The sequence below is a fragment of the Carassius auratus genome, linkage group LG37M (assembly GCF_003368295.1).
Source record: "Carassius auratus strain Wakin linkage group LG37M, ASM336829v1, whole genome shotgun sequence".
Taxonomy (NCBI): Eukaryota; Metazoa; Chordata; class Actinopteri; order Cypriniformes; family Cyprinidae; genus Carassius; species Carassius auratus.
Window position 1 is genome coordinate 770,001 of NC_039296.1, and position 23,702 is coordinate 793,702.

At 42.0% G+C, this 23,702-nt stretch overlaps 2 protein-coding genes and 1 non-coding gene across 5 annotated transcripts in view; 1 reads left to right on the top strand and 2 right to left on the bottom strand.

Moving 5' to 3' along the window:
* The window catches only part of LOC113068192 (forkhead box protein K2-like), an 8,830-nt gene extending 955 nt beyond the window's left edge, over positions 1 to 7,875 (bottom strand). Inside the window, exons 1-8 of the mRNA XM_026240856.1 lie at positions 6,901 to 7,875; positions 5,957 to 6,142; positions 5,728 to 5,866; positions 5,465 to 5,611; positions 4,338 to 4,531; positions 3,507 to 3,667; positions 2,817 to 3,071; positions 1,593 to 1,712 (exon numbers count right to left, since the gene is read on the bottom strand). Coding sequence (XP_026096641.1) covers positions 1,593 to 1,712; positions 2,817 to 3,071; positions 3,507 to 3,667; positions 4,338 to 4,531; positions 5,465 to 5,611; positions 5,728 to 5,866; positions 5,957 to 6,142; positions 6,901 to 7,511 — 1,813 coding nt within the window. The 5' untranslated portion in view covers positions 7,512 to 7,875. The remainder of the gene's footprint in view (positions 1 to 1,592; positions 1,713 to 2,816; positions 3,072 to 3,506; positions 3,668 to 4,337; positions 4,532 to 5,464; positions 5,612 to 5,727; positions 5,867 to 5,956; positions 6,143 to 6,900) is intronic.
* A 4,536-nt stretch (positions 7,876 to 12,411) lies between these two features.
* Positions 12,412 to 21,493, bottom strand: LOC113068193 (WD repeat domain phosphoinositide-interacting protein 3-like). Of its 3 annotated transcripts, XR_003279491.1 has the most exons (11): positions 21,059 to 21,489; positions 20,191 to 20,265; positions 18,552 to 18,653; positions 18,271 to 18,358; positions 16,095 to 16,189; positions 15,783 to 15,973; positions 14,279 to 14,364; positions 14,090 to 14,191; positions 13,844 to 13,965; positions 13,504 to 13,700; positions 12,412 to 12,652 (listed from the first exon to the last, which is right to left on the bottom strand). XR_003279491.1 is itself a non-coding variant. In XM_026240857.1 (10 exons), exons 1-10 carry the CDS (start codon positions 21,123 to 21,125, stop codon positions 13,594 to 13,596), a joined length of 1,035 nt encoding a protein of 344 aa, XP_026096642.1. In that variant the 5' UTR covers positions 21,126 to 21,489; the 3' UTR covers positions 12,412 to 13,593. The 3 variants fall into 3 exon arrangements, 2 of the variants coding, with proteins under 2 accessions (XP_026096642.1, XP_026096643.1); XM_026240857.1 differs by having other exon boundaries at positions 12,412 to 13,700; XM_026240858.1 differs by lacking the exon at positions 18,552 to 18,653 and having other exon boundaries at positions 12,412 to 13,700; positions 21,059 to 21,493.
* Positions 21,494 to 21,650: 157 nt separating this feature from the next.
* On the top strand, positions 21,651 to 21,723 carry trnar-ccu (transfer RNA arginine (anticodon CCU)). Its single transcript has one exon. It is a non-coding gene; the product is annotated as a tRNA-Arg (tRNA).
* Positions 21,724 to 23,702: the final 1,979 nt, after the last annotated feature.

The following is a 23,702-nucleotide window of genomic DNA, read 5'->3' on the forward strand; positions in this document are numbered from 1 at the left end:
AAATATATGCGCCATAAAACATATCTATTATACATTTTACCGTTCTTCGATGTTTAATTTATGTTTGAATAAATCCATGTTGTTATGACAGCCACAATTATGTTTATATTTATAAAAGTTGAATTGAAGTGGAAATATTATGTACTTGTAACTTTATAATTTTAAAAACTTAATTTGGTGTAATTTAAGGGTGCTTTCACACTAGCACTTTTGGTGCGCACCCGGGTTCGATTGATGTCAGAGTTCGGTTCGTTTGGATGATGTGAACGCTGTCTTCTGTACTCGGATGCGCACCAGCGAACCGTACCAGAGTCCGCTTAAAAACGGTGGTCTGGGGCACACATCATGTGAACTCTGTTACGGTTCGCAGCTCATGTGAACGCAATCATCAACAAAACGAACAGTTCAAAAACGTAATACATAACAGTGCAGAGAGTAATGTTGTGCATTTGCCGCCTTCTCCTGTGCTGTCGTTACCAAGCAACAAGGTAAACAGCAGCTGGCTTGACGACGCGAGCGAACCGCGGCTCGGACTCAAATATTATAATGAACACAGTCCAGCGGGGGGAGGGGGGGGGGGGGCAACCTAACTCGGGTTCAGACCAGGCACGTGAACCAAGTGTGAAAGCACCCTTAATGAATTTTAACCTTCAATATTAATGTAGTACCAACTAACTCAAGTATATTTTACAGAATTAGTTTAGAGATTAACTTCCTTCAGAAAACGTACTGTACCTGATATAGATCCAAAATTATCGAATATTGTAGTGAAAACCCAGCCTTAAAAACACAAAAATGTGCTGACAGTGGAAGTGCTGTTATAGCCCCATAACCATATATGGACCAGAAGCAAACCTGACCTAACCCTAACTAACCTAACACTAACTAAACTAAACCTGACCTAACCTAACCCTAACTAAACTAAGCTAAACCTGACCTGACCCTAAACACCAGGGCCAGCATCTCATATGTGTAAAGCAGAGGCTCTTCATCCTGGTCCCGGAGACCTCTGCCCTGCACACGTGTCATGTCTCTTATTTAACACCTGACTGAGATCATCAGCTCGTTAGGAGACACTCATCAAAGCCACTGGAAGATGAGCCTGCAACCTTTAGCCCAAAAAGTGACCCGCAGGGAAGGAGACCAGAGGAGCCTCTCATGACCCAAATAAGCGTTACTCTAATTCTAATGATAATCACTAACGACCCTCACATCTCCCGATAATGAGACAATCTCTGAACAGAGTCAGATAGAGACGTCCAGATCTGGTCGAACCAGGACACAAGATCACAGATGTCTCTAATGAAATATAATAGTGCTGCTCAATTGCAGTAAAAGTCATAATTACAATTAACACTGAGATCATGATTATATAACAGAATTACTCACTGATGTTGGAAACACCACAAAATTATTCAGCTTTAAAGAAGTGTTTGCATATCTTTTTAACAGTGATTTCCTGGAACGTTAGATACAACTGAAACAAAAAACATTTAAATGAACAAACTTGAATCCAAGCTCTGATAAACACGTTTGTTATTATAAAGTGAATACGGAGTGATAACTGGACAACCCTGAGGTTGGTTCCTGACCTGTGACCCCATGCGTCCCGTTCTGAGCGATGGGCTTCACGGGCAGCTGGTGCTGACCCACAGGAGACGTCTGAAGAACTGGAGAGCTGGTGCTGACCGCAGGAACCGGCTCCACTTTCACTGAAACAAGCAGAATCAACAGCATTAACCAGAGCAATGATCCCTCTGATGATATCCAGAGAGTCTCGTTATCACAAAATAAACCCCTTATGGCTGGATATACATCATAACACGGCTGCGTGCTACACAAGAGAAAAATCACTGATTACACACCTTTTGACCAAATAAACAGACACCTTGACAAGATATACTGATTTTACACAAAAAGGTTTCAAATCGTACCTTACATACTCCAAAACAATCGTCCTGGCAACAAGACAAAGATACTGCAATATTACAGTACTATTCATACTTTTATAATTTAACACAATCCCTAACAGAGATGGAGTCTGCACTGAGACACGACACACGCTGCAGATGCTCTCATGATCTGGACCCAGACGCTCGTTATCAGCTGACCAATCAGAATCAAGTATTCCAGAGAGCCTCGTTATCAGCGGACCAATCAGAATCAAGTATTCCAGAGAGCCTCGTTATCAGCGGACCAATCAGAATCAAGTATTCCAGAGAGCCTCGTTATCAGCGGACCAATCAGAATCAAGTATTCCAGAGAGCCTCGTTATCAGCGGACCAATCAGAATCAAGTATTCCAGAGAGCCTCGTTATCAGCTGACCAATCAGAATCAAGTATTCCAGAGAGCCTCGTTATCAGCGGACCAATCAGAATCAAGTATTCCAGAGAGCCTCGTTATCAGCGGACCAATCAGAATCAAGTAGAAGTGAAGAAGTGAAGAAGTGAAGTGACATTCAGCCAAGTATGGTGACCCATACTCAGAATTTGTGCTCTGCATTTAACCCATCCGAAATGCACACACACAGAGCAGTGAACACACACACACACTGTGAGCACACACCCGGAGCAGTGGGCAGCCATTTATGCTGCGGCGCATTCCAGAGATCATGTCTCATCCAGTAGTGATAGTGTTCCTGTAGCTCAACTGGTAGAGCACTGCGTTAGCAAGCAAGTAAGCGCAAGGTTGGGGGTTCGATTCCCCGGGAACACATGATATGTAAACATTGATAGCCTGAATGCACTGTAAGTCGCTTTGGATAAAAGCGTCTGCTAAATGCATAAATTTAAATCTCCTGATGTTCAGTCCTCACCTCGGAGCTCCTGGTGCTCTCCGTTCCCCTGTGGCTCTGCTCTAGTGAAGCTGGACGGAGCGAGCGCTGGCTCTGTCCCGTGTGCGGCTGCGGTCAGAGCGGTCACTGCAGGGATCACATGCAGCGTCTGAAGCACGGGCTGCTGGGACGTGTGAGTGGACAGCGGAGAGGTCACGGCGTAGGTCACAGGTTTGATGGTCTGTGCGAGCTGCCGCTGAACTGTGATGAGAACCGGTTGGGTGTTGAGAGGTGAACCTGTGTGGGAACATATGTTTGGTGAAAATGACCATCAGTGGGTTAACAGCTGACCGGTGACCTGCTCCAGAACAGATTCGCTGAGAAACATCCTTCCCAGGAATATAAAGGATGATACAGGTTTATAAGCTCAGTTATACTTTGAGTGAACAACAGTAAACGTGGCCCAGGTGTTGTCTTCAAATTAAATAACTGGCAAAAAAGGGAAGAAAACACCATGCGTTAAACACTTTAAACACATCACAGCTTCCATAATTTATCAATGTATTTCTGTGACTTTTCCAGGCATTTGTGATAACTGCATAAGAATGCTTCACAATCAGCAGTGAATCAATCAGGCTGAAACTGTAACTTATACTCAATAACAAATGTCCAATAGCAGTCTTAATTTGAGCAGAGGTCCAGCTTTAACTCCTGACTGAAGGATGATCTTACCAGCGGTCTTCTGAATGACGGTCAGTTTGGGCTGAACGGCAGGAGCAGGCTCCGGATCCACAGGAACAGGTGATCCTTCTCTTGATAAACTGTCTGGAGTCTGAACGCCGCTGGAGTGAGCCGACAGCGCTCCGGTGTGGTTCGGAGAGGCTGGAGCGCTCCTGAGAAATCACATGAATCAACTCGAGTCACACGGTTCCACACTAACGTCTATCAGAGCCCACGAATAGACCATGAACCTGTTTTAGTAATAGTCACGCCGGGGAAGATAAATAAAGGAACAGTGTACCTAATTAAGGGGCCGTTCACATATCGCGCCTAAAAACGCGTGGAAAACGCTAGGCGCGCCGCTTTTTCCTTCTTTCCAAAGTGCTCGGGCAGTTGCGCTCCTGAGGCGTCTGCCTTTGCTAAGCAACCATGACGTGCTCTCTCCATGAAGACGCGGAAATTTCAGCAAAGGATAAATGGATTTGCAGCACTAAAAATCGCCTGCAGTAGCTCTGCTACTAAATTTATTTCAAAATGGCAATCCATATACAACTATGAACAGCTGTTCCTTCATCTTGGCTCAGTTTTCAACGTTGTTACGGGAAAGGATGAAGCTGATTGGTTAGTTCTTGTCACATGACCCGCGGTGCGCTTGCGTCATTCTGAAAAGTTGAGATGTTTTTAACTTGATGCGGTGCGGACGCGGCTGGAAAAAACGGGCTTCCATTATGAGCGCGCATGCCGCGCGCCTACATTGAGAATAACGAACTTGCACGCGCAAAAGACACGATATGTGAACGGCCCCTAAAGATATTTCAGAACATGCAGAACATGAATGATCACCTGGATGAGAGCGGTCCGAGGGGGGTCCTGAAGCACGGCACGCCGCGAGGCCTGCGCTTACGAAACGCTTGTTCCATGAGCTTCGCTTCAGACGAGGGGTCTATCCTCCAGAAAGAGCCTTTGCCCGGCTCCTCTTGAGATCGAGCCACTTTGAGAAAATAGCGGTTTAAGGACAGATTGTGACGAATCGAGTTCTGGGAGAGAAAAAAGCAGCAAAAAGGTTAACAGTTCGGCAACTGCTTTAAGCTGCAAATTTAATGTAATTTGACAATGTCAACGATGAAGCAGATTATAAACGAGACGATGTGCACATCTACGTCACACGGCGGGTTCAGGTTTATTGAGATACACCAGAGTTTGCTTCGTCTGTCCCGTCTTTCAATGTGTAACCCCTGTTTCACACCGCAAGCGTGAGCGGCGCGCGAGCAGCGCGTATTTTTTTCGGCGTCCATGTTAATCAATGTCTAGTGTATTAACAATTATGCCAGAAAAGAAAATTAAGTATAACAAATATCTATTTACCTATTTAAACTTTTTAATTAATCGTTTTGGGTGAAAGTATGGTGTATTGTTATAAAAACAAATGTTGAAAGAATTATACCCATTGTTTGAAATGGTTATATTTTCTGCTGAACACACTTTGCAGCCGCTGCTGTGATGCTGTACTTATACGCTTCCAGTGTGAATACTCACGAGAGTCTGCTGCTGCAGTGACGATGTAGTTGCGCGGACGCGCTGCTCGCGCACCGCTCACGCTTGCAGTGTGAAACAGGGGTAATACACACTGAAATGTGCCACACAAACTGTGAAAGTCAGACTGAAACAAGCAACAGCCTTGTTTTGTAAAGTCGAGATCGTTCAGAAGGATCTGCGGAGCGGCAGGTGACCAGAGTTTCATTTCAAAAACACAAAGAAAACCCTCAGATTACCTCTCTAGATATTCTCCATAATTTGCAAAGCTACTAACAAGAGCATGGTACAAAAAAAAAGGCAAGGTAATAATAATAAAGTCTGGGTCTGCTGGATTCAGTGAGTACAAATACAACAGCTCCACAACGAAGAAGAAATGCATTACGTGACTCTAAACTGTAGACGCTGCACTAAGAGAAGAGCTGATGGACACTCACTTGCCAGCCCTTGTCTGCGCTCCTGTAATACGGATAGTTCTTCGTGATGTGGGTATATATTCCATTCAGTGTTAGCTGCTTGTCGGGTGCCATTGTGATGGCCTGAACAATAAGCTGAGCATACGAGTACGGAGGCTTGGAGTCATCCTGCGAAAGACAAGAAAAGAGCATCGTGCAGATTACTGCATCAAATCAGTTTCAGAACAGAGACAAACGAGACATCACTGCTCTATACATCAGTGTTAACGTTTAAAATCCTGTACTTTTGGACTGTCTCCTCCAGACGCTTCCTTGTCATTTTCAGATTGGGAGTTTTCATTGAGATCACCTGGGAGTCCACGGCCGATCCTATAGCTGGACAGTCCTGCTCCTCGGGGACTCGACGGACAGGAGTTAGCAGCGCTGAACAAAATCACAAATAGAAAAAAAAATGCATGATAGAGGCGTTCGTATCCTCGGACAGACGTCAGTGAGCTGAAGCGGTGCTCTCACCTGATGGTACCTGTGGGGGACGGCAGCGGGCTCATCAGGTGCGAGATGTTGTCTGGGATGCTGATGGTCAGCGGAGAGATCTGGGCTTTCACCGGAGTCTCCGGCGCGCTCCTGCGCTCGCTCCTCTCACTATACAAGGCTGTGAACGTGATTTTGATAGTGGTGCTGGGAAAGCGTAAAGTGCACCTACAAAACAGAGAGAAGAGTTTGGATTTCAACCACTTATGCACTGATGTTTATGGACCAGCATACTGAAAATATCTACACAGATAAAAAGCAGAGATGTTGATACACAAACCAACAACACAACACTGAAGGAGAGCGTATTACACCACAAACTCATTTAATCATAACAAACCGAGCCGAACCTCTGCCCTCTTCATCACATCATACTTCAGACATGAAGAAGTGCTTAGCTGTGAACTAAGTGCCATTAATCATAATCTTTATTTCTTGAGGTGAATAAAAAAAAAGTATAAAAACAATAAAAATAAAAATAAATAAAAAAAAAAAATCACACAGATTTACATCATTCATTCATATAAAGATGGAAAATCAATAAATGTACGCAATGCCACTGAATGCAAGGTCAAGAGATACTGCCATAATCAATCATAAGAGGGCATAAAAACATAAGTTATATTTTAAAACTGATCAAGATTTCCGATCTGTCATGTAATTAAGATTTCCAGATCAGCACACGTCATTTTGATTTACTCGATAGCTTTGGATAAAATGAGGGCAACAGGGACTGAATGAACCCAAAACACTTGTTTAGCAAATAGTTAAGAATAACAACGCTGCGCTCACTCGAGCTGAAATATCCTTCAGTGTCGCTAATGACGCGAGCGTTAGACGCGACGCTAATGTCGGGGTTGTCATAATCAACACGTGCTGCTCGCCGAACAAAACAAACCCCGCGAGCGCGCGGCGCAGACTCTTACGCGCGCGGCAGCTGCAGAGGAGGAGCCCCGCGTCTCTGAAACACGCCGTCCACGAACACCCCGTTTTTGCCGAGGCATCGAAGGTAGAAATCTCCGCTTCCCGTTCCGTCCTCGCCGGCGGAGAAAATCTCCAGGTGTCTCCGTGAAATGAAGCTTGAATGGCCCATGCTCACGTCCACGGAGCCTTGTGAGGAATTCCGTCCGACGGTGACCGAGCGCTTCTTCATCAGATACTCGAACTCTCGGCCCTCGAGCCGCGCGACGACCGACCCTGACATCCCGCTCACCGCCATCTTTATCACTGCTCTGGACGGGGACTGGAGACTGTGAGATTGAATGAGCAGACGGCAGATCCTCGGTCGGGTGGCCTGCTTGTACAATTTAGTGGGGGATCGAATCAAAGGATGAGAAATAAACACGAAGTGACGTGCCAGTCCGAGGACAGCGGCTCCAGCCCACAGCCGCGACACAGAGAACGAGCACACGGTCAACTCTACCAAACAAACGCTGGGGGCGGGGCCGAGCTGATTGACAGCGCCAGCATCCAATGGCTCTGCGACTCGGGAAAAGAAAAACGGACTCCGCCAATCAGCAGTCAGGTGAACAAGCATGGAGTGCTGGGGGTTGGTTGCACCGTGTGTGGTCTGACACGCATGTAATTGATGTGTTACAAGAGAAGGACCGGCGAAGCTACAGCGTTTACACAGAGATGCTGTCGTTTGATCGCACCATGGGCACAAAATAGCACACTACGGCTGTGCTTTTAAAGAGGAGCAGAATTCACGGCGATATGAGGATCCACTCTTCTTCCACTGGACTTCGGTTGCCTTGGCAGTAATCGTGTGTGTAATCACGCTTTTGGGAACCAAAGCTGTTCGTAACGCATTCTTTTAGTCAAGTCAAGTCACCTTTATTTATATAGCGCTTTAAACAAAATACAGTGCGACAAAGCAACTGAACAACATTCATTAGGACACAACAGCGTGTCAATAATGCAAAATGATAGTTATGCCGCGTTTCCACCGAAATTACCCGGAACATTTGTACCAGGAACTTTTTTTCCCAGGAACTTTTTTCCCCCCAGACCTGTTGCTTTCTGCGTTTCCACCGCCGTGTAAAGTACCGGGTAGATTAGGCAAATAGACTGGTGACGTAGGTCTGCGCGCGTTTCTCAATACAAAGTACTGCTGATTTAAAAAAAAAAAAAAAAAGTACGCTGATTTTGGACGTGCATCACGGTAGTTAGTTCTGACTTCCTGCATTCGTCTTGGGAGTGTGATGTCCCCGACGACGCAAGTCCGGTAAATCTATAAACAGCAGCGTACTTGATAACTTCAGTCTGCTCGTCATGGCTACTGCAATTTTCCTTACTGTATTACAATAAAACGAAATATGATATCAAATACCACTGCCTCCTTTCGTTTTCATTTAAGCATAATAACAGCTGCAGAAATGTACTTAGTTCAGGGATGTGTAACGTTATATACAGCCATTACAATGAAACGAAATATTATATAGACTTGCCTTTTTATTTTCATTTTAACATATAGATAAATTGAATACAGACCAAAGAAAACCTGTTAGATTTACCCCGCACTAGAATTATATGTTATGTTTAACCACTTAAGACACATCAGAGCCAGCGGCACATATCAGAAGGTCTATCCCAGGAGAGGCTGCTCTCTGCGGATACATGAGGACTGAGCTCCCGCTGATCGAGTGGAGCTCACCGTCTACGAGATCGGCGAAACACATTTTTTAATAGGCGCTGTCTTTATAAATAAACAACAGATTTGAGTTTCAAACAACTACATTCTCGCCTGAAATACTTTTAAAATTACATTTCATGACACAATAACAGTAATATTTTGAAAATGTTGATCCGAATAAATGGTGGTTGACCTCAACCAATGCTGCGTGAACTCAACCAATCAGCATGTTTAGCGCCAAAGTCCCGCCCCCGAAAGTTCCGGAACTTTAAAAAATTACCACCTCGCCAGCAGGGACTTTCTGGGGGGCATTTTTTTACCCGGAACTTTTATTTAGTTCCTGGTTCCTGCGGTGGAAACACACCAAGTACCGGACCAAGTCCCTAGTTCCTGGGTAAAGTTCCTGCGGTGGAAACGCGGCTTTAAAGGCAGTTCATCATTGAATTCAGTGATGTCATCTATGTTCAGTTAAGGAGGGGGGGGGGGGGGGTGAAATGCTCGTTTTCACTCAATATCCTGTTAATCTTGAGTACCTATTGAGTAGTACTGCATCCTTCATAACTCCAAAAAGTCTTTAGTTTTATTATATTCATAAGAGAAAGATAGTCTGTACCGATTTTTCCCGGAAAAACACGACCGACTGGAGGCGTGACATGTGGGCGGAGCTAAAGAATCACGAGCGCCAGTAGGCTTTTGCGTTGAGAGCGTTTGGAAGCTGTGACATTACCTTGAGGAAAAAACCATCATCCAAAACAAACCATGGCTAACAGTCAGATTCAGCCGTTTATTTATGATCCAGAATCAGATCCAGAGGCTGAAACTGAACAAGAGCAGCATCAGCAAAGGCGTCTCTATGTGGTATGTACTGAAACTGTATATATTTGCTTAGCAGTTTTGGAAAATGACTAAGTTCCACTTTATGTCGTCTTTTTTTTTTTTTTTTTTAAGCTGTACAAGTGGAGTGCAGTTTGATGACAACATCGCATGTTGTTTACTTGATGTGCTTACGCGCCGATAGCTAAGTTAACAACACAGAGATATTTGAAGCAGTTTTACTCACCGCCTGCGGTTCCAACACACGATCGTGACCCTTTTTTGTTGGGACTGCGTTATCCTTAAGAAATAAACGATGTGCAAATCCGGCGTCAAACTGGGCCTTGTTTGTAAAACAAGCATCTTCGAAATGCAGGGAACAAACACAAACACTTGCACAACTCCGTTGATGCTCTGTAAAAATAAACTCCATCCACTGGTCCCTTAATGCTGTTTCTCTTTTGGTAATCTGTGCAGGGTTGTCTTCCCCTGGCAACCAAAAACACACTTCTGTGACATTTCGTGACGCTCTCGCTCTGATCAGTGAAGTCTGTTGTGCTCTCAGTGCTCTGCTATACGGGAGCGCGCGTTCTTCCGGCAGAAGTGCCTCAGGACCCATATAAGGAAATTCCGCTCCATCTAACGTCACACAGAGCCATACTCAAAAAAAACTTTCCGAAAATTGTGACAAACCGGAAGAGGTGTTTTTGGAACAAAAATACTCCTTCAAACGTACAACTTAATTTTTTAAACTTTGTCCATGTTTAGCATGGGAATTGAGTTTTTTACACTGTTAAAGAGTTGGTCTTTAACAGTGTAAAAAAACTCAATATGCATGAAATAGGATTTCACCCCCCCCCCCCCCCCCTTTAAATAGTGTCTGTGAATTTATTTGCAATCAAGTCAACGATATCCCTGTAGATGAAGTGTCATATATAGATCAGTGGTGGACACACATTACAGTCTGCTCTGCGTCAAAGGTGCGCGTGCTTCTGATGCTCTGCACTGGTGGAGGGTGAACCAGCTCCAGAGTAATCCTCTTTTTTCCAAAATTTAATGAATCGCTGAAACCCATGTCTTGCATACATCTTTGTGTAGTGGTTCTTGAAGCACTGACTCCAGCTGCAGTCCACTCTTTGTGAATCTCCCCCACATTTCTGAATGGGTTTTGTTTCACAATCCTCTCCAGGGTGCGGTTATCCCTATTGCTTGTACACTTTTCTACCACATCTTTTCATTTTCCTTTCCTTCCCTTCTATTAATGTGCTTGGACACAGAGCTCTGTAAACAGCCAGCCGCTTTAGCAATGGCCTTTTGTGTCTCGTCCTCCTTGTGCAAGGTGTCAATGGTCGTCTTTTGGACAACTGTCAAGTCAGCAGTCTTCCCCATGATTGTGTATCCTACATAATAAGACTGATAGACAAATTAAAGACCTTTGCAGGTGTTTTGAGTTAATTAGCTGATTAGAGTGTGGCACCAGGTGTCTTCAGTATTGAACCTTTTCACAATATTCTAATTTTCTGAGATACTGAATTTGGGATTTTGCTTAGTTGTCAGTTATAATCATCAACATTTAAAGAAATAAACATTTTAAATATATTAGTCTGAATTAATGAATGAATATAATATACGAGTTTCACTTTTTGAATGGAATTAGTGAAATCAACTTTTTGATGATATTCTAATTATTTGACCAGCACCTGTCATTTAAAAGTCTGTAAAAGTGATTTTGTGCTTCTTTGGGATGGCAAAATAAAGTGATATTCACTTGCAGAACGCAAGCTTCTAGAGGCACGTAAGTCTGAAGTAATGAATTTAGGTAAAGGGGTACAGAGCCAGTGGTGGTGTTGTATGCGAACATCATTGCCTTGTATTTTATGCGAGAAGCTATTGGTAGCCAAACTGATAACAGAGGTGTGACGTGTATTATTTTTCGGCTCATTAAAAATGTATCTTGCTGCCGTGTTCTGGATTAATTGTAAAGGTTTGATAGAAATCGCTGGAAGACCTGCCAAGAGAGCATTGCAATAGTCCAGCCTGGACAGAACAAGAGCTTGTTGAATAAAGCAAATCTGCAGGATTGGACAGTTTTAGCAATGTGGTCTGAGAAACTCATCTGATCATCAACTTCATGGACTTCAGTGTAAGACAAGTTTAAGCTCTCAAAAACAACAAAACCTCCAGTTATAATCAGTACTGTCCCCTATAATAATAATAATATATAATCAGTTGTTCACTGTTTGATGAGTGAATCTCTTCAGTCATGTGTACATCTGAATGAAACTCCGGTGTTTCAGCGATGACTCATCTGGACGCATCTTGTTGGCCACTGCATTAATAAAAACAACGGAATCGTGTGTGATTGGTTGTAATGCGCAACACTGTAAAAACACAGAAAAGGAAATATGATGCAACATGAGCAGAAGTCCTATAACATGGAAAAGATCAGTTAATCATTTTGAAGATGTTCTTCACCATACACTGTGAACAACAACTCAACATGCAAGCAAAATCTACATGGTTACCTTTGCCATGTTCATCTCGTTACAAAATTGGTCGTTGTGATTTTGCCAAGTAAGACATGTTCCTGGATCAACATTATTGTCCAAAATATAGATTTAACCCAATCCATACCCCTACCCATAATTTGTTTCTAAAATCAGTGGGAAATGATAGCTGATTAACAGGGGTATAGAAGCACCTAACCCTGACTATAAGCCTTAAACAGATATTTCCTTAAAATACTCTCTCTCTATTCTTATTGGTTGATAGGAATGTTGTTCCAGGATCAACAGGACATTGCACTTGGTGAAATCACGCTCACTTTACACAACCATACACACAAACACACACACACACACACACACCAAAATCCCCTAAAAGAGTCCTAAAACCACTCTCACACACATCTTTCCACCAAGAGAAGAATCGTCTCTAACAAACATCTGATGTCAGTCACAATCAGAACTGCATGAAAGAACAGCCATTCTTGATTTTACAATCATCTTTAATTTGTCATGATACTGAACTGTGTGGGGATCAGCTTACATCATCATCTTCATGAAGTTATATGTATCACTTGCATGTTATCAATGACAAAAGCATCAAATAGTAACAAAATAGCTTATAGATACATTTCAAAGAACGGTTATAAGAATTTAGACAAACATATAAGCACCGGGTTCTTCAGGTGCGAGATGGACACTTTGCCAGAATTTGAGCGCATTCGTCTGTAAAAGAGAAAGATCAGTCAGTGGCTACGCAATACTACAGAAAGTGATAATTTTGCAGCTAACAAACAAAAAGATGTGGTTTGATGCATTCATCTGCGACCAGGTTTAAATAGTGTACAACTTACATTACAATTAACCTCTTGTAAAGTTATTCTCAATTACTTTGAGAAGAAAACAGGACTTGAGAGTTGGTCATTTTATTTTAATCCATTAAGAATGTAAAGAGACTAAATATGACGACACGGTTCCTCTTTCCTCTCCTAATATGTTGTGTATGTGCATCACGTCTCTTGTGTGATAGTACAGCGACCGAAACAAACCTTTAGAAAGCACTGATTATATTAATTAGATTTTGTTATAGCCAACAAAAAGATTTTGCGTTACATGAAATGAAGAGCACACCTTTACACCATAAAATGTGTGTTATACTAGCCTAAATACCATGTAGTTACATCATTTTCATCCGGTATCCTGTGTTCATACAGCAAAAAAAACAACGCAAAGGTTTTTCAAATACATAGTGTGAATGAAGTACATGTTTACACCCAGCGCTGCTCTCAATCACATTAGATTCGTTAGGGTTAGCAGACAAGAATCACTCTCGCTAACTAGCCAACAACATCCAAAGCTTTAAAAATCCAATGGAAGACAATTTAATAAAATGTTGTCCTTTCAAAAAAAGAAAGAAAAAAAAAAGGGGGGGGGGGGGGGTGGTTTCCCTCTCGTCACTCCACAGAATGTGTTTTCTGGGGTCACAGGTTTTCAGTCAGCCCTCGACTTGTTGAAAGAAAGGCCTCTCTGGTTTAAATCTAGAGAGCTTTTAGAGTTTCTTTTGGTCTCCTCCACACCTGTGTCACGCTCATCTCCAAAACAGCTGTCACGAACGCCACTCAAGTCCTCTGGAGATGTCAGGAAAGGAAGTGAAGTAGTGTCTACGCTCAGATCTTCTCGTCAGTCATTTCCAGGAACTGAGCACAAACATCCCTCGAACACTCCCCTTTTTGGTTGAACACAAACTTGTAGTAGCTGCCATCAGCACAAATAGCTGCAGGAGGATCGGTGAGAGTTAGTCACTACACAGTTCTGCTTGTCATATCAGTACATGAACGTCTGATGATTCACAGCACATGTCTATGAGTGCAATATATTCATAACTGTTTTTAAAAATACGACCCAAGTGTATTTCACCTATAACAGCGTTGGGTTCTGTTCCAAAGGCACAGACGCAGGGAGAACCGGACGGGACCTGGAACTTGGAGAAACTCCATTTGGAGCTGAAATACTTGGGGAGAAAACTGGCCGATGCCAAGCTGTGTTAGGACACACGGGAAACAGGCGCACATTAACACTTACAGTGAAACACAGAATATAAATGTCAGACAATAACAAAGTTGAGGATTTGTGCTAAAACCTTTAGGGTGCTTTAACACGAACCTGGACTGCTTGTTCCTTTTGGGATCCTCTGCAGCAAATATGTGGACCGTGCCGTGGTCACTTGATACGCAGATAAGAGAGGCATCCTGGTTGAAATTGATGCTGAAACACAAATACGCTCCGTTATAAATGCACACATTAGATTATCTTTATAGTAACAGAACAGGATAGCATGCATGCAGTGATTACCAGTATATATTGGCAGTCTGTGATCCTCTTCTCAGCTCCTGAATGAGATGACCAGCTGAGGTGTCAAATATTCTGATCAGGGTCCCCTACACAGAAGACATGTTCTCCGTTAGCCAACTGCTGGCTCATTCCTTGGCCATTTAGGGTGTGTTCGCACTTGCCATGTGTGGTTCGTAGGGCTGGTCCGAGTACCATCTTTTGAGCTTCGAAGCGTCGGTAGTAATCAACATCGAATATTTGAAGCTTCGGAGGGAGGCGGCTGAACATATTTTTCTCTCTAATAAAGGCAGGAATCTCTGTCTGCCTGTCTGTTAGCATTTATATTATGTTGTGAACCATTCATCCAATCCAAGGCATTGAAGCGTCACATTTCGGTGCAATACGGACTCCTTCAGAATGAATAATCTTTTAATAAACTACAGAACAGTGTGAGCAGGACTTATATTCTCCAAAGAACAGACACTGCACTAGTGACACAGAACACACAGGTCTTTTAAGAGCAATATTTTTAATATAAACAATGTTTTATTAGGCTGGGCTACTGTACTTTTTTTTTTTTTTTTTTTATGGCTGCCGTTTTTTTCTATTTTTTCCAATCAAATTAAGTGCACGTTTTTATCGTGTAAAATTACTCAAGGTAGTGGATAAAAGAAGGTCGTATTTTTACACAAACATAATAATCCTACTTACAGAAGTCACCTGTTGTAGGATGGTTTTAAATCACATATCTGGCACACTGTCTTTGTCTTGTCCTCCCTCGATCTAAAGTGTTCTCACACAGCTGAGGTCTTCTTCTCTTCCGGATGAACTGATTCATGACGTTCACTCATGGGCTTCTCCAGGATCGAATCGAACCCGGATCAGTCAGCACGGATACGGTTTAATCTTCCACTGTGGGGCTGATAACGGAGCTCTTTGGAATGCAATACAAATGCGTCAGTCGCTGTCTTGGTAATGCAGGTGTAATAGAAACAGCGATATGGACGATGAACGTAGCGTAGCTTTTTGATTAAATACGCGCTACCGTTTAGCTAGCTGTGGAGAAACTGGTAGCCAGGCAACAGAGAAGCGACGTCACGCACGTGCACACACACACACACACACACGCACACTGTACCAGACTAATACACCTGTACCTGACAGTGCTTGGAACCGCTCGCCCAACAGTAAAAATGCGGCTATATTCATATTCACAAACTAAAATTTGATATCACACACCTTCAGCGCCGCTTTTATTCAGTGAGTTCCGTCACGATAAATACACGTCATTCAAGTCGACCAATCAGGTTGGGAACGTATCACTATGCCTTTAGGTTCACTGTCAGAAATGCCAATGTGAACGCTAAGTGGATCAGGAACAAATGTATCATTTTCCTTTTTGGGTCCGTACCAAACAAACCGAACTTGAAGTGTGAACACACCCTTTGATTAACAAGCAGTGCTGCAATAATCAAACAGCTGTGTGTCACACACACAAGATTAATAAAGAGTGAAGTGAACTGACTTTCTCAGACGCCGTGGCGATCCGTGTGCCCTGCAGGTTGAGAGCGATGCAGCACAGAGCTCCTTCGTGTGCAGGAATATCCACAGGCGGCTTCTCTGTGTTGGCCAGGTCTACGATCTGAACGTGTCCGGAGTGAGTGGCTGGGAACGCTAGCAAGGAATTGTTGCTGTTTGGGCACAAGACACACAAACCTGCAGAGATGGCCAGAGTGAGCGTCAAGAAAACGGCTTTGTCCTGTGAAGTTCAGATCAACAGCACACGCTTGTGGTTCAGTATCTAAGAGCACGGATCAATCGCTGCTTCACCACTTACCTTTAGGGTTATAGCATGTTTCAAAAACATGCAGCTGATGAGGATTGTGAGTAAACGTGAAAACTTTAATCATAGAATCCAGGACCACCACAATCCTGAAACACAGAACAAACCGCATGTAGCTGTTGGTTCTTTATAAGGAACTTGAGTGAATCTTCAGTGTTTTCCACAGTCCACAGGCCCTGAGTGACTCTGAGTGACTCCGTGTGTGTTTGTGTGCGCTCTCAAGAGCTTCAAAGGTTTCTATTTTTAATGTGTTTTTGATGTGCTGCACAATGTTTACATCACGAGGTGTCCAGGTTAAGGCGGGCGTACACGGTGCGATTTTTGCTGTCGTACGAGTTCGCATGCGATTTTTTTCAATCGTGTGGAAATCGCGTATTCTCGTATGGTCGCTGCTCGTATCATTTGCGATGAATTACGAGCCGAGCAGAGTGGCTTACGAGCACTTCCCGACCTCCCGATCACTTTTAAACATGTCTAAAAAGTTTGTGAGCTATCGGTTTGAATTCGTGCCATTTGTGCTGTTGAACGAGCCGATTTGTTGATTTATCTGAAGTTGACCAATCACGAACTAGGAAAAGAAAACCACAGAAGAAGAAAGACGAAGACGGCAGCTGAAGTCTGTCAGGAACAGCGAGCGCTGTATGATGTTTCTAGCAACGTATTCCAATGCCTTTTTAGTTCTCTCTCTCTCTCTCTCTCTCTCGCTCACACACGCATATGTAGTTTACAGGGACTCTCCATAAACGTAACAGTATTCTATACTGTATATCCCAATACACTCACTACCTCTATCCATCACGAAAAATGCATGTTTAAAATTTCTATTAAACACCGTAAAGTATTTTTTAAAGCCATTTGGTTTACGAGGGCACAGTAATTGTCCTCACAAACCATGTTTACATTTTAATACCCATTTCAGATATTTATAAACCATATACAAGAACACACACACACAGGGTAACCAAACGTCCCGGTTTCCTATTGCTGAAAAATAAACTGTACATGTAGGAAACAGTCAAGGCTCGTATCAATATTTTATTTGCAGTTATGAGAGAGGGAGAGCAGTTATATTAGGCGCGTTCCACTTGAAGCACCGCTGCACGCACAGAATGATAACCTGTATGACATCAAAGTACAGCGAGAGCGATTCGAATGCATTGGATATGTGTGCTCTCATATTGCTCTCGCGGTAATGTCATACAGTGATCCTTCTGTGCGTGCAGCGCTGCTTCAAGTCGAACGCGTCTATCAACTTCGTGCGATTGCTTCTGGAATTCGTAGGTTGTAAAATCGTGTCGTATATCATCTCGTCCGTACGATTTTCAAATAAACTCACTCATGCCGTGTGCGTGGACATACGATCTTCCGACCATCCGAATTCGCACCGTGTACGCCCGCCTTTAGTCAGAATCCTCTCGATCGTTTGCTGTCAGCATGAGCTCATAGTCAACTCTCACTTGAACCAGTGAAGAGTAGATGTGATGTCTTCATTGATTATAATGTGAGAGTGCAGAACTCACAGCGTAAAGTGATTGACATCTTCAGTGTTTATGAAGAAAGCTTACTTTTTGTCTATAATCCATTCACAATTTGAATAAAAGTGTTGTTCTTCATGCTGCAAAGATTACCAATGACCACAAACAGAGGAGAGATAAATATATTTAAATGCAGGAGTGAACCTGTCCCTCACGAAACTGACAGTAACACAAGGTTACTGAAGTAGCTTTAATACACATCTACTGTTAGATAACTCTTGGTCCTATTAATTTTAAAAAGCAACATTTACTAATTAAAAATATATATATTTCGAAGACACTTGATGTTTTGATGTGTTTTAACTTATATATAAATATGTTTCAAGAGTTTCTGTTATGGTTTGAACTCGTGCAGTATCATGAAGTTTACTTCATTACTGTTTGAGTCGATGTTAAAGCTTAACCCAAGCAGAAGTTACAGCTACACTGTGCCAGTATTTAATATGAGACTCATTACTGTATACTGCATTTGTGATACTGGATCTTTGCACGTTCTCTTGAAACTTTCATTATCAATGCAATGAAATCATCTACTATTTTATTTATTTTTTTTAAATCAGTTGTCAGATATGTTCAAGGTCAGACAAATATTATTAAATGAAGAATACAACTAAATGAACAAAATAGTTCAATACCTGTCACGGCGAAGTTTAACGGCTTTGACCTCTGTGGAAAACTCAATCTCGATCACTGTCTTTTTCTTGAGGTCATCCCAAATCATCACTAACACAAAGACAGAAAAGAAGCAAAAATGTGTTTTTACAGATTTACTTGCTGAAATAATTTAGCAGAATTTTAATATATCAACCGGAAGCAAAATCCAGGAGAACCTGCAATAAACACGGTTTGACATGTTTAAAACCTCAGCAAATTATTCCATAAATCCATCAAACAGCCATCTCAAAGAGAAATATACCTTTATTGGGAGGATATTTTGGTTTTTTCCCACCTCCAACAATCGCAAGATAATTGCATCGAAAGAGCATCTCCACGTGACCAACTCCTCCCTCAAGAAACTCTGAGAGAAGAATTAATGAGATTAATGAGATTAATGAGTTCACAAGTACACAGTGAAGCAGAGAACTCGTCTCTGATCCCAGAAACACTGATGGGTGAAAGAATAACTCGGGCTACATGCTAGTCGTTATGTTTCTAAAAGACATGTTGACATTGACCGTCGTGGACTAGGTGTGTGTGTGTGTGTGTGTGTGTGTCTGTAACTGCTCTGGAAAAATCATTTCTGACTCAACATGCATCCACAGAAATAACTTCTGCCAGACAAAAGACAAAAGACAAAAGGAAATGGGGGGGGGGAGTCGTGGCCTAGTGGTTAGAGAGTTTGACTCCTAACCCTAGGGTTGTGGGTTCGAATCTTGGGCCGGCAATACCACGACTGAGGTGCCCTTGAGCAAGACACCGAACCCCTAACTGCTCCCCGAGCACCACAGCATAAATGATGCCCACTGCTCCAGGTGTGTGTGTGTGTGTGTGTGTGTGTGTGTGTGCATACTTCGGATGGGTTAAATGCAGAGCACGAATTCTGATTGTGAGGTAAGTTTTAGCATGTGGAAAAATCTAAAGTTAACTTCCAGATATTGTTTTAATATATAATGTTACCAGTAGTGGTGGAAATTATGATTCTTTCAAGAGATTCGTTCATTTTCAGTTCGTTCAACAAAATGATTCGTTCAGATTCATCAGTGACCATTTCTTCGTATTACATCAAATATCCCAGCAGGTGGCGAAAAAGAGTGTCTTAAGTCAACGAACGTATTCACTTGTTACAAAAACTGATTTGGCTTTATTAAATTGTGTGCATAATCGCATTCAATATATAAAGTCTATTTAAGTTGTACAAAACACAAGGTTTTCTTGCATAATTATCATTTTAATTGTTTGGTCAGACAGTTCATATATTAGCCTATACATTCACATTCATAAATCGGGGATTGAAAGTGAAATTATGTTCTGTATGCTAAATATGAAAACAAGCGTATGTGCACAGTACCTATAACTCCGCTTTGCATTTTGCGAGATTGACACGCTAAATGGCCAACTGACCCGGTTTACTCTCATTCATTTCATTCACGAACGAGATAAGCTATGTACCAATTAATATCATTCACGAACAACATGTATCCATTCAATCAACTTGTTCGCGAACGACATGTGTACAAGTTCAGTCATTTCGTTCATGAACGATAAGATCTCTAGATCTCGTTGAGACTCATATGAAACTTGTTCAGTGAAGGGCGTATTCGTTCACTGCATTCAACAAATCACATGCTCCGTTACATCTCATACTCGAAGGCTATTGGCTCGAGGTCGAGTGACCCTTTGACAGGATGAAATATTTCACTGAGCTGCTGCTAATAGCGCCGCGCTACTGTGGAAGGAGGAACTTCAGTGAACGAGAAATATGTGGATTACGTGAACGAGAAAGATTCGTTCACCTAAAAGATTCGTTCAAAAATAACGATTCGTTCACGAACGACACATCACTATTTTCCAGTCAGTCTGTGTTTAACACGTGTCAGAGAAAACAGCTGTCTCACCTTGCTTTTCCTTTTCTTTAAGAGGGTCTGTGTTATAAACCCTGAATCCATTCTCCATCCCACACGCAAAACATCCTGGTGAAGGGAAAATCACATTTTAAGGGAAATACTGGGATTTTCTGTTGCTGTACTGTTTCACCTTCAAGAGATTAACTAAAACTAAACCTCCAGATGAAGGCATCAATATCACATGAGCAGTAACTGTTTCATGACTTCCGGTTCTGATTCGGTGCAGAGTGTCACTTAACCTGCATAAATCCTCAGTTTGAACCACTGATCTATAATAGAGATATAATAACCTCTATAAAAAAGAATAGTCATTATATAGATCAGGCGATGCGTCAGTTAACGTTAGTTGAGCCACATTACAGTTATTAATGCAGCACGCAGTCGGATTTAAACAAACTTCACATTGTATTTAAGTGTTAATCTAGTTCACTGAAATCCAAATGTAGAGATTTATCTCCTGAAAGTCATTCCAGCAGTTGAGCTAGCTCTAGCATTAGCCTGGTTAAACAACTCTCAATGTTTACTTGATTATATGGTGAAATATGAGCATTACAGTTTAGGTACATATATACAATTGTGGGTCAATTATAATACAAACATTAATTTACCTGAAAAAAAAGACGCTCATGTGAATGATCTTTATGGCTAACCAGCTGATCGAGTTCGTTAGCTTGCTAGGCAAAACATCAATCGTGTTTATGAAGTTTAATATCAAATAATCAAAACACATCACATCTACTTCAATTTTTTTTCAAATATATTTGTTTAAGAAAAATAAGAGCTCACTGGTCTCTGTGATTCATAAGGGCAACGTTAATATCAGAGTGATGTTAGCTTTAGTTAACAATAAACATCTTACCGTGATCCTGGTTAAATCCAGCATAAAGTAATCCATTACCGTGCGGATTTGATGGCAATAAATTCATAGTGCTGGGCGTTATTTGGCTAATCTGAATGAAAAGATTGTTAGCCTAACTAAAGGCTACCATTCCTGACAGAAGGCTCGAGCTGGCAGGCTAACGCTAACGCTAGCGCTGTTAACATCGGGACTCGCTCCAGTCAGAAAATAAAGTCTGCAGCGCGCCTGAAGCTCCCGCTCTCTCCTGTTATCAGCGATAATAGAGTTATACCCACTGATCTATAATATAGAAAACAGTCGTATATATATTAGTGGTTATACCTCACTGCGGCGCTCGCTCGAGGTCAGATATTACGGAAACAGAACTTACTGTGGTCTACACATGACTAAGATGGACTTTTGCAAACAGCTCGATATTTTGAAGTATGCAGTATTCTGTACTTTAAGAACAACGTTACTTTGTTAAAGATTAATTTAAATGGCCGTAAAAGGTTTTGCACACGATATTAAAATACTACCATATGAAAGAATACCATAAGTTCTCGCGAAACATCGAATAAGTATCAAACTGTTTCATTTGTAGTCAGATACTGCCCCAGTGGCCTAATGGATAAGGCACTGGCCTCCTAAGCCAGGGATTGTGGGTTCGAGTCCCATCTGGGGTGACCGCTTTTTGTTTCTTTTTCTTTTTTTTCTGTCTCATTCTGGAGTTAGGTTTAGTACATTACAAAGCTGGATACATTTTAGATAATCTAATGTCACAGAGTCACTGCTGGAGATGATACTCATGTTTTAACATCTTTTTAGCTGAAGGGCCCCGGTGATCAACATGCAACAAGAGTAAAGTGCATTACAGACCGGCTGTAATGATCGAGTGATTACTTACTGCTGTCGGAAAACAAAACAAAAGCATTATACATATTAAATATATATTTATTTATATACTTATGCATATATTGATATAATTACTCTCTAAATAAGAAAGTAAAACTGCCAGGTGGCAGTAAGTGCCTTTATGACAGGAATGGGCAGCTTTGGTCCTGGAGGGTCGCTGTCCTGCAGAGTTTCGCTCCAACCCTAATTAAACACTCCTGACAGTAGCTCTCTAATGATCTTGAAGACCTTGATTAGCTGTTTCAGGTTAGTTTGGATCTAAATTCTGCAGGACGGTGGCCCTCCAGAACTGAACTTATCCTGCTTTATAAGTAAGTCATTGGCTGCATCCGAAACCACATACTCACTTAAGGAGCGCTTAAAGAGTACCTACTCTATAGCCCGAATACAGTAAGTATGAATGTGATCTGGACGTCATCTGCCATGTTGATGTTTTCGTGTGACCTACAACATAATAACAAGAACAACAAATTAAAAGCAAAATAGATGAGCGACAGGTTCAATTCATCTATCTGTAACGACTGATAAAACTTGCAAATTTTGTGGTCTCGTTGATGAAACAGCTGCCCATTTATTTTGTGATTGTAGTAGAACCAATACATTATGGGCTGATTTAAGTTCTTAACCCTACTAATGTAACCCACGGTTTTGTCCTTAAATACATTATTTATAACCCAAATAAATCCAAAATCAGCATCTCTTGAATATGTACCGGTTTTCCTCACTGTTTTACAACATCTGCAGAGAGGAGACGTCAGGCAGCTGCTCGAAGATTTCACCTTTGAAGAAAACTGTAGGTTTTATACTAAAAAAAAAATAATAAAAGTAACCATCACAATAAATAAATTACAAGTGAACAACAAAATAAAAAACAAAGTGTAATCTAAGTGTATCATTTCAAGAAAACATCACATATTTACAAACAGTGGACCCACATCCTACTGCATCTCAACACAGCTGTGCCAGTTCTGACCGCAGTGTCCACCTTCACAGGTCTCTACCGTCCATCACTGCTGCAGTCAGACTGGAATCTGATCATGGATAGAAAAGAGCCTATATAGAATATAAGAAAGTTTGCTTTTTTAAGTAAATTACAAAAAAATAAAGACCTCCTGGGATAGAAAAGTTTCACTTTTCACTTCAGAATCTGGGCTGAAGCAGTAGGACATCAATGGATTTATTGCCTACTCTTTTACTACTTTCTTCACGTACTATTTTCTCCTACTATATAGTAGGTAAGTAATTTTTCAAGAAAATATTTGTGTACTGTTCAGACAGAAAGAGAGACAACGGAAGTATTGTCTAAGGCAGCAGTTCTCTATTCCAGTCCTCGCGCCCCACTGCTCTGCATACTCTGCTCTGTATGTTTCTTATTGCTTCAGACATTTGTTCTATTCAAACATAAGTGCCCTGCAAAGTGGACATCACAGGATATTCTGCCATGATTCCAGTTCGAAGCAAACGAATATGTTCCATTCAAAGTGCATTGAAGCAGGGCCGGCGCTAGGTTATTCGGCGCCCTCCGTCGATTCTGGCAACCAACAACACAACAAGACGACATTTTAAGCTCCTTGAGTAGCCGACCCTGTGTTGGTTTGTATTAGCCGCCTCCAGTTTTCCGTTTGTTTTGCCTCCAGCTAGCGCCGTGACGTACCTGTGACGTCCGCGCAAAAGGGGTCTATATGCAGATGAAATGAAACTTGTCAACTCACCTCAACATGCCTTTTGCAATCATTTAACCTGCCATGGG